This window comes from Zeus faber, assembly GCF_960531495.2.
Source record: "Zeus faber genome assembly, chromosome: 18".
Lineage (NCBI taxonomy): Eukaryota > Metazoa > Chordata > Actinopteri > Zeiformes > Zeidae > Zeus > Zeus faber.
Window position 1 is genome coordinate 16,856,793 of NC_137210.1, and position 11,378 is coordinate 16,868,170.

The 11,378-nt window shown below is 41.7% G+C and overlaps 2 protein-coding genes across 2 annotated transcripts in view; one reads left to right on the forward strand and one right to left on the reverse strand.

Moving 5' to 3' along the window:
* Positions 1-758: 758 nt before the first annotated feature.
* Positions 759-2,276, forward strand: dlx2a (distal-less homeobox 2a; the record flags this gene model as incomplete). The annotated part of the gene is made up of 3 exons (XM_080018564.1): positions 759-1,077; positions 1,182-1,366; positions 1,908-2,276. The coding sequence occupies 3 exons, from the start codon at positions 759-761 to the stop codon at positions 2,274-2,276; spliced, it is 873 nt and encodes a 290-aa protein (XP_079874690.1).
* A 7,372-nt stretch (positions 2,277-9,648) lies between these two features.
* The window catches only part of dlx1a (distal-less homeobox 1a), a gene marked incomplete at both ends in the record, with an annotated part of 2,031 nt that continues 301 nt past the window's right edge, over positions 9,649-11,378 (reverse strand). The window contains 3 exons of the mRNA XM_080018664.1: positions 9,649-9,900; positions 10,869-11,068; positions 11,367-11,378. The exon at positions 11,367-11,378 is cut by the window's right edge and continues 301 nt beyond it. Coding sequence (XP_079874790.1) covers positions 9,649-9,900; positions 10,869-11,068; positions 11,367-11,378 — 464 coding nt within the window. The remainder of the gene's footprint in view (positions 9,901-10,868; positions 11,069-11,366) is intronic.

An 11,378-nucleotide genomic window follows, 5' to 3' on the forward strand; every position in this document is an offset into this window, starting at 1 on the left:
ACATGCTTTCATACATATATGCAGTGAAATGTCACTGAATACATTGTAATTTCCTTGAGAGTGCATCACATATTTAGGGGCTGCAATTGAAAAGTATATAGTCTTTTATTTCATGTGTGTTTTCTACATTGAAATATGTATTTATATATTTTTTTGTATATTCATTCAAATATTTAAATGTATTTTTATTTGTATTCGTGGAAATTTTTGATGTTACAGAAACACATTTTTTCTCATATATATATATATATATATACATTTCCATATATATATTTTTTTCCCTCGTGTTTTATATATAAATATATATATATATATATATATATATATATATATATATATGTAATGCTTTTTTTTCTTTATATCTTTTTTTTTTAATTGGATGAAATGCATTTAAAACGAGTCACAATCTGCAATCGATAGGAGGCAGAAAACGACTTTAAGGGCCCATACAAGTCCTTTCTCCGATAAGAAAGGCCCATGCACATAATGCACACAATGCACATGCAGTGTGAGTCATGCAACCCTTACTCATTGGTTGTCTCAGAGCTGCAGCTCTCTCATAAATGCGCACACTGGTGTGGAGGGGCAGCAGACTCCCACGGGCCACTGAGAGAGACAGACGCAGCCTCTGTGTTTTCTGAACCTCATGGGAATGCCTCTTGGTCTCCTCAAAGGCGCTGATCCGAGATTTTAACCCGACTCCTCTAGTTTCGTCTCGAGCTTCTGCTGCGCGTGTTTGGAGCGGCGGCTCTTCTACGATGACCGGGGTGTTCGAGACCTTGAACGCCGATATGCATTCCAACCTGGTCACCTCCAGCAGCTACCACGGCTTGCACAAGTCGCAGGAGTCTCCCACCCTCCCGGTGTCCACGGCCACCGACAGCAGCTACTACACCGGCCCGCAGCCCGGGCCCTGCGCCGGGTCCCCGTTCGGACAGCTCGCGTCCTACCAGTACCACGGCAGCCCCATGGGCGCCGGTCCGTACAACACTAAAACTTATGACATCAGCTTCAACTCGTCTTACGGTGCATTCAGCTCATATGGACCGAGCTCTTCTCCCGCTCCCGCGGATACAGGTAAATAACCAGTGAACCCACTTTTGGGCGCACGGTGCTTTTTACGGTGTTTGACTACATCGCAAGACGGCCGATCTCATCTATTGTATTTAATGTTTCCGTAGAGAAAGAAGAGAGTGAACCAGAGATCCGGATGGTTAATGGAAAGCCAAAGAAGGTGAGGAAGCCTCGGACTATATACTCCAGTTTCCAGCTCGCTGCGCTCCAGAGGAGGTTCCAAAAGACCCAGTACCTGGCCCTACCTGAGCGGGCTGAGCTGGCAGCATCAATGGGCCTCACCCAAACACAGGTGGGTGTCTTTAAATCCTTATAATGGTAATTATTATAGTGTGGTCTGGATTATATTACAAACCAAGATTATATGCACTTTTTTAAATTACACATCAAATGTGTAGTCTTTTTTAGAGTGTGCATAAAGCACTCTGTATATTCTGTATATTTTATCCTTCCGATTTTTTTTATTTTTATGTTGTTTGCCTGGTTGTGCCAAAGAGCGCATTTATTCTCATCAAGTCAAATTCCCTGTAGGCCGACATGGAATGGACATGGACAAATGGCTAAATCATTTACAGACGGGCAAATTTATTTTTTGCATACACTGAAAATAAATCAAAAATAAAAATAAATACTTAAATGTGCAAAAATCTACATTTCGGAGGTCTTCTCAACTTCAAATTGAGAAATTAAGATGCACATTTTAAGTAGAAATATATAGCTTTAATGTTTTTTTACCTTTTGTTTGTGTGTACTTAATCTGTAGGTTTATTTCTCTTATACCATAACTCACATATATATATATATATATATATAACAACTTCACTTGTTCTCAGGTGAAAATCTGGTTCCAGAACCGCCGCTCCAAGTTCAAGAAGCTGTGGAAAAGTGGAGAAATCCCCCCGGAGCTGCACGCAGCCTCCAGTGAATCCCCTCCCTGCAGCTCTCCCCCATCCTCGCTCTGGGACTTTCCGCAGAACCACAGAATGAACAATGTCGGCTCCAGTTTGCCCCCCAGCAGCAGCAACAGCAGCAGCAATAACAGCAGCAACAGCAGCAGCCCCCCCATCACCAACACCACCACGGCCCCGTCCTTTTTGGCAAACTACTCCTGGTATTCCACCACGAACTCTGCGACGCATCTGCAGCCCGGCCTGGTCCAGCACCACCACGGCTCCGCGTTAAGCGCCGGGACTATATTCTGAAAACTATAAAGGCCTCCGTAAATCGGAAAATACTGGTGGGAAAAAAAAAGGAGAGTGTGCCGGAGAAAGTGCGCCAACACGGACCTCCTTGTGCGCACCGTGCGAACTTTTACGCGCAAAGCATTTGTAGGAGAAATAAATGGAACCAAGAACCTCTCATGCTGGCAATGGCACACTGAAAAAAAAATCACTGTATTGGAGCCGTTGGATATAGCTTTCACGCAAAAAAATATCTTCAGTTTAATTATAAAACCTATGTATTTTTAGGTTTTCTCAACTTAAACGTGACACCTTGATTTCTTGATTATGAGTTGAGAAACCCTAAAAGGATACATAGGTTGAATAACTGAAGCATCTTTTTGAGCTGACCCAATGAGTCGTTTTTTTCAGTGTAGACATATTTTTGGCTATTCTTTTTGTATTTATTTATTTTGTTTGTTTTAGTTTTAGTATATATATATATATATATTTTTTTTTTTTTTTGTTGTTGTTGTTGTTGGTGTTTATTTCTTCCGAGGATGAACGAACCACTAAAATACCCAAAGCGACCACAGCACAGGCCCTGCAGCCTGCGTCACTTCTTACACCTCCGCATGTAACCTGCAGGTACAGCTGTCCCAGATGTAGCACAATGAAAGCGTGTCCTGTTGTGCCTTTTCAGTGTCACCTCATTTTCCCCCACACGCATCCGTGCCTCATAATATTGCTTGGTTTTCGTTGTTGTTGAGGTAAGTGTCTCAATACATCCCTGTAAATACTTTTTTGCCAATTCCTTGATTTTGATATCTCGCTTTGACTCTTTTGTACCGGTGCAAATCCATTAACCATAAGCTACTGATTGCCCTGCACCCCCACCAACCACTCCGATCTATTTGTATCTCAATTAATTGTATTTTTTGTCTAATTTATTTTCTAGCGGTGTTTCATATATGAACAGACGTTATTTAAATAAAATGAGTCTTCTGTGCAAGTGCATCACTCCTTTTCACGTTTTGAAAAATGTTCTGTGCATTATAAAAATCGCTTTATTATTGTTGTGCTTTTAGTATTGGGCTATTATGATGACATCATAATATATTTAAATATATGTTTTTATTTATTTATCTCATAATGAAGCTTACACCCACGCACTCCCGTGCAAGTCTGGTGACGCAAAGACAGAATTACACACTGGAAAGGGGTATATTGTGTTAAAAAGTGAATTTGAGCCCTCAACGCTATAGCTGTAGGCCTATGTGATATGGACTAGACTGCTTAACATTATGTGAATTACACTTCTGTTTTCGATGCGTAAAAGCCTTTCCAATTCTGTGCGTAAATTCCGGGACCGAGACGCGGTGCCCGGGGCGGAGAGAGAGAGAGAGAGAGCGAGAGAGAGAGAGAGAGAGAGAGAGAGAGAGAGAGAGAGAGAGAGAGAGAGAGAGAGAGAGAGAGAGAGACACACACACACACACACACACACACACACACACACACACACACACACACACACACACACACACAGACTGGAAGTCAAGCAACACGCCGTGGCATGCACCAGCACAGCTCCAGACTGTGTGGAGTCACAGCATTAGACTTTCCACACGGTTTTTTTTTTATGGACCTTGCGTATCCTGTATATAAAAAAAATATATCCCGAGCAACATGGAAACATGTTTCACATCTTGTTCAGTCACAGCCAAAAGCCTCTCCAGCAGACAGAGACATCATTTATGTTTAGTAGAATATGGAGACAATATGCGTCATGAATAAGTCATGGATTGGAGGACAAGGCTTTTACTGCTGGCTCCAGTGGTCAAGATGAAACCCATAATAAATGAACGGTTGGTTGTTATTAATAAAGACTCGTCGTTTCCTAGTTAATTTCGCTTGGAATGATGCTGCCACTTTCTTTGGAACGAAACGTGTTTGGTGTCACACATTTGCTGGCAAAACTTTTTGCCACGGTTGGCTGTCGTCATCATCATCACCACCATCACCATCATGAAAGCATAGCTATTTACAAATCCATTTAAAACTGCAGCAGGAGGTATAATCTCAAGCCTACATGTACTGATATCAACTACAAAGTCTTCCATCACGTTTGGTGATTTGTACATGCATGTTTATATACTGTGTATAGTCTATGTGATATTCGGCCATTGCCTCATCGAATAGTTGCGCACTTTTGGAGAATCGCGCGTCAGCTCTTACAAGATGACGCACATTGTCCGGAGCTGCAGACCCAGGTGATGAGTCTGTCTGCTGCAGCAAAGTCAACCACAGCAAAATGCGGAGCTCAGCCGTTAAATTGCACCACCGTTCACGTTAAAGCATTAAACCCCATTGTTTTAATACATAAGATAAGAAACTATAGCAATTGTATAACGTGTATTACTAAGTCATATAGGCTCTGTAAAATGTTTTTTTCTTAATACATGGTTTTATTTTAATGAATTTAATTGAATTGGGGTGTTTTTCTGTTTTTTTGTTGTTTTTTTAATACACAAGACGGTGGTCTGTGTCTTCTGACTCCGTGTCATCGCGACCTTCTCCTTCTAGATCCGTCCGTTCTATATGCGCGTTATTTCAGCTCGCACTTCCAGCCATTGTGGCACATTTTCGTGGGATCCTCTTGCAGCCGCAGCCGCAGCAGCAGCCGCAGCAGCAGCAGCCGCAGCAGCAGCAGCAGCAGCAGCAGCAGCAGCAGCAGCAGCAGCCGCAGCAGCAGCAGCGGCAGCAGCGGCAGCAGCCGCAGCCGCAGCAGCGGCAGCAGCGGCAGCAGCGGCAGCAGCCGCAGCAGCGGCAGCAGCGGCAGCAGCGGCAGCAGCCGCAGCAGCGGCAGCAGCGGCAGCAGCGGCAGCAGCAGCAGCAGCAGCAGCAGCAGCAGCCGCAGCAGCAGCAGCCGCAGCAGCAGCAGCAGCAGCATTCCAACCGCCGTTCCCAAACCTCCCCCCCCCTCCTCCTCCTCCTCCCTCCTCTCTCTCTCCCTCGGTCCTTCCTCCGCGGATTGGGAACGTCGCGGTCGCGCCAGACAACTCGTAAATGCCGTACCCCCTCTATCCTAATTTACACCCCGACGTGTTATTTCAGCTGTGATTTGAGCATTCTGGCTTTCACACGTGAAAGCCTGCAATTACTTTATAATTCTGCGCAATTTCAGATGTCCTAATATAGGCTGCGACTTGAGCGCGACGCGATTTCCCGCTATTCCGAGCGTCAACATTTGCCAAAGTTGCATGTACATAATTAATGGGAATATCAATGCATAGTTTCTAGCGTAACATCTTGACTCGGCGGTAATTATATCCGCGCGGAGCCCACGCAGAATTAGGCTGAATTGCGCGGTAACTGCTGCTTTAAAATTAAAAAAAAAAAAAAAAAAAAAAAGATTACTCATAATTTCCCCCCAAAGATTACCAAGATCTCGAGTGCACAATGTCATCAGCGTAATGAGGAGTAAACATTTATGCTAATAATCTACATTTTTTTCCCCCCTCCGTCCGCTATAAAGAGAGGAAATAAAGCGGACGTTTTCCAGTCATATTGTGAACTCTGCTGTTAAAGCGCCGACCGACGCCCGGGATGCGGTTTATTATGGGATGCAAGCCCGGGACGCTGTCTCGTCCGCCTCGATTGCGATTTTATTTGTGTCCTGAGACCTTTCCTCTCCCTTCCTTTCTCTCTTTTTTTTTTTCCCTTTTCTCTTATTTTTTTTTTAAGCCCCGTGGACGCAGAGGTATGTCTTTTCCGAGTTTCGTTTTTTTTTTTTGTTTTTTTTTTCCCGACAACATCCGCCCGAAGGAGCCTCCCCGAAACATCCCCCCCCAAAAAAAGCAAGAAAGATTTTCGCGTTTGCAATGTTGCTGTTTTCTCCAGTCGGGTCTGGCTCGCACACGCGTGCGGGTTTCGTCGGTATCGTCCATTTACGAACGATCACGACGAGTTATTGTCATTATCCCACGGTTGTTTCCGGCGGTAAACGTTGCAGAACTGTATTTCTTTCTTTCTTTTTTTTTTTTTTTTTTTGCTGTGCTGTTTTGGGGAATAGAAAGCGACACAGTCGAAGAGGAGCAAAAATCATCATCTTATACGATCTTATATGACATCATCTTGTATGATCTCGTTTGCGGTGCGCGCACAGGCGCCGGCCGCCTCGGCAGGGACGCGACCGAATGGAAGGTGTTTCTCCGTCTCCCTTCCGTCGCCCCGGCGTCGCGCTCCGCTCATTTCCCAAACTTCTCTTCACACCCAGGCGGTTGCGAATACACCTGCCAGCAATTTGCGGCTTCGCACCAAAGTCTAAAGGAGCAGACGGACGTGGGAGCTCACCTATTTCACTTTTGTCTCTACCGCGCAGCACATTTCTTTCAGGGGCAGAATCTCTTTTGTTAACGCGGGGTGGGGGGGGCAAAAAAAAAAAAAAAAAGAAAAGATTCCCCGCGCGAGAAATTGCTCATAATTACCTCTGAGATAGGAAACTGCATTAGAATAAATAAGGGCGAAATGACTGTAATTATGTTGGTTTGATGGGCTCGGCTCGTAATCAAGGGGAGAACGCAGCGAGCTGACCCTCTTGGATCTGCAGCTGCAGCCTTTCCAAGGGGGAGATGGAGATTTAAAAATTCCCCCTTTTTTCCCTATACTGTATGGAATAAAGATATATGGACGGTATAGGCTACTGGTTTGTGTTTGGGATTGGGATCTTTTCTTTTTTAGCAAACCATGAAAAAAAAGGGCAATCATGTATATTTTCCAATTATCTGTGATGCTTATAAGAGTAAATTCAAATTACAAAAAGATGACAACAAAATATGCCACCGTGGGCAACAGCAACCACAACAACACTAATAATAATAATAATAATAATAATAATAATAATAATAATAATAATAATAATAATAATAATAATAATGTATGGCGTGTGTATAATGAAATGTGCAATAATAATAGTAATAGTAATAATGATAGTGGTGATAACAATAACACCACTACTACTATTACTACTACTACTACTAATAATAATGATAATTATAATAGATAATCCACTAATAATATACATTTTAATATATTATTATTATTATTATTACTATTATTATTATTATTAATAATAATAATAATAATAATAATAATAATAATAATAATAATAATAATAATAATAATGCGGGGCGTCATGTATAGTCATTGGTAATGTCAGTGACAGAAATGTTACAAATAAAAAAAAAGCAACGTGCATATTTTGGTAATTCAATAAATATCAATGCAATAGTGCAGTCTTCTTGGGGTTTGGTTTCTCTAGCAGAATGTTTGCGTTGGCTGCGAACACAGCGAAAGCATCAGCCGCAAACACGAATGTGTCTGGACTTTTCACTTTCACTTCTTTACATTTGATCCCTCAGTCTGAGGCTTTCTTCCCAGAAGCACCTGCCTCTTCCCCAATTATTCACTTAACACATGCCCGCTTCCTTAACTGTTCATCAGAAAAAAAGGAGAACATTAGGCTGCAGCAGAAAATAAATCTTTGAATGATTTGCTAGTATTTTTTTTCCAATAAATTGCAATGATCACATATATAGGCAAAATATTTTTGACAATTTTAGTTCCCCTGTTTTTAAAGTAGTGATTAACTTATAACCTCGTATTTAAAAAAATATAAACTAGGACACTATCCAAGTGTAACTAATCTGCACGTGAAGACCACATCATCATCATCATAAGCCCCCTACATAAATGATTCATTTTGATTGAACCTGCAAATCCACTTTTTTATGGTGAACTATTATGGTCTGAGAGCATGAGAATTAAAGCACTATAAACATAACTCTAAAAAATATCTCAGAGCTTTTGTGCATCACATTACACTGATGCACAAATAAACCTCGGACCAAAAAGTTCAAACTAGTAGTAATTAAAAATAAATAGTAGGCCTAACCAAAACAACCAAAAACAATTTCAATCAATTTGAATGACACACCCTTCTCGACATCATTTAAATGCTTTTTTTTACTGTTGAGAAACTTTGCACATATGTACAGTAACCTCATAAACAAAGAAATAAATTAAAGTCAATACAAAACTAAATATTTCTATGTAGACTAAACACATCTGGACGAATACAGAATATCTAAAACCCTGTTTCACACCGTATACCAAATACATCACAAACCAAATCTTAAAATATCTATTATTTACACCCATTTCAATAAAAATACCATAATGACAAAATCATTTAATTGTTCACCGTCGAGCAGCACATCGTCCAGGCCTTTTAATCCTGTCACATAACGATAATATGGAGCTTTGCTGGCAATAGTGCAGCATGAACAACACGTAGTTGTTATTTAAAACACATGTAAAATGGACATATATGGACGTGAACAGGTCTAAATAAGTTAAATTAAATAGCAAACACACAGACATTATATCATCCATTTGAGGCTTTGCACAATTATCTTGGGCAATATCCGCAAGCGCCTATTGGGAAATGTCCAATGGCTGCGGTTAGTATTCAAATCCTTTTTTAATGTCATTATTTAGTCAAATAAAAGCCAATTGGCAGTAAGGAGCGTATTCCGTCGAGCCTCTCATATTGGCCCAGAAATAAATCAGCTAGATCAGTGGTTCTCAACCTGGGGTCAGGGACAGAGCTTCCAGGGGGTGCCATGCAGCAAAATAATTAATTGTTTAAAATTGTTTAAACTTCACCATTATTTCGTTTACAGGAGGTTAGCACCATTAGAATATGTATGAAAATGACTGTTGATGTTTTTTTTTGTTATCATAATTTCACCGTTATCTCCATAACTATAGTATGGGGGTTTGGACTAAATCATATCTGACAATAAAACGAATTTAAGATTGGGCTCCCGGAGACCAAATCTCATCAAATGGGGTCAAATTCAGGGTCCTTGAGAAAAAATAAAACTAAAAAAGGTTGAGAATCCCTGGTGTAGACAGCAGCTCGCTGGGCCTGTGTTCTGCGGGGTTTGGCCCCAGCATTTCAGTGGTTTTATTATTATAGGAAATAAACAGGATTACTCTCAGATAAAGCCAACAAAACAAATGGGGGTTGGTGTCTCTCTGCAACAGCTGGGGGGGGGGGGGCTGCTTTAACACATACAGCCTCTTAAAAAAATGTCACAAAAATGATAAACAGCAGACAGAAGAATCCATTTGTTCACCATTTCCACTGGCTGCCTCGGGCTGGAAAAGGACTTCTCGCCCCGGGGCGGTAATAACGCGTCTTTCCCAGTCTTTCCAGAGCCTCTATTCACCGGCCGTGGTCCGACAGGAGGAGCCGTGGCGTCAGGAGCAAACTCCGGATGATATCTGAGCCGATGCGGGGTCCATGCTGAGTTGGTGGAGGGAAGGGTGTTGGAGACCCGGCCCCAGTTCACATGAGTTGAGATTGTTGCATAGATTCTTGGTGCGTGGTGGGATACCATGAGGTGTAGCTGGGGATGTAAGAGCCCGGGGTCCCCACCGGGGTCTTCACGGTGGTGGGTGAGCTCCACACGGGCGCCACCGACGGAGAGCCGGCGGAAAGTCCTCGGCCATTGGCCAACAAGCTGGTGTCAATTTGGCCGCCGCCCTGCTTCATCAGCTTCTTGAATTTGGAGCGCTTGTTTTGAAACCAAATCTTCACCTGGAAAATAAAATAGAATAAAAATGATACATAGATATAAATCCAAAATGAAACCCAAAAAGTATCAGGCCAGTCTGTCCTCATTTGGCCACGCTTTACGCACTTTATTATTATTATTATTATTATTATTATTATTATTATTATTATTATTATTATTATTTACTTTATTTATACAAGTAAAAGCCCATGGAGATCAATAGCTCTATTGCAAAGGACACCTGTTCATAACCATCCTCACTATCCTAAATATCCAAAAACATGTAAATATCAAGCGCAACCAAGACAAAATATTTAAAATTTGCAGGTTTAAGTGAATGGCTAAGGAGAACTTTTAGGCAGTGTCTGTATTAATTCCGTCACACTGTGAACACTCCACCACACAACACACCACAACACTCTTCTTGTAAGGTTTCTTTGTCTGACATGTGATCTAATCAACCAATCAGAGGGCAGAGAGGAAAACGCTTAATTAATATGAGGATAAACAAAGGGTATGTATTTTACAAATGATTCAATACATTGTGATTTCATGCTGCTGTTTTATTATATATCTTAATCGTTAAATATCAATTTCGTTACCATGCCTATAATGCATACAGTATAAGCTTTAATTAATTGATGAGCCTTAATTAATTTTCCACTACAACAACATACACTGTTAAAAATGTAGTTATTAGTCCCACTGCTTTAATTTGTTAAAACCAGAATTTTAGGGTGCGTTTCTTTAAATTAAAATTGAGAAATGAAGAATACATTTTAAGTTGAGAAAACCTTAAAAATATATATATTTACATTTTTAACAAATTAGAGCAACATTTTTTTAACACCAAAATTTAAAAAATTCACCCCTTGACCTAATGACAAATTAAAAAATTGTTAAACAAAAAAAATAATGGCACAACCAGTGTGTACTGCAAACCTGTGCAGCAAATAACAAGTGGCGAAAACACACGATAGGCTGAACTCGCCTGTGTCTGGGTGAGCCCCAGCGAGGCTGCCAGCTCAGCCCTCTCCGGTAGCGCCAGGTACTGGGTCTGCTGGAACCTCCTGTTGAGCGCCTGGAGCTGCAAACTGGAATATATCGTCCTGGGTTTCCGGATCTTTTTCCCCTTGCCGTTGAAGCGCACCTCGCCTCCTTCCACCACGGTGTTCTTCTCCGTCTCTGGCGCTGGGGGGGAAGGAAAATGGGGGCAAAGGGAAAGCCCAAAATAAAGCGCATGGGGAGGCTGATCCGTGCGTGCGTTGCGTTGCGTTGCAACAGAATGCAATGGCTCTGCAGTGACTACCGCCGCGCACGTTTAGGTATAATTACCCTTAATTGCATACATTGTTTATAGCATTACGCAATAAATAATTACCGAGCCTAATTCCCACCGAACATCTGGTTCTGCTTTCCCCATCCCGTGCACGCGTGATCTTCTGAGGGGAAGGAGAACGACAACAGCAAAAAAACGAGGCAAACTCACCCGTGTCTTCTA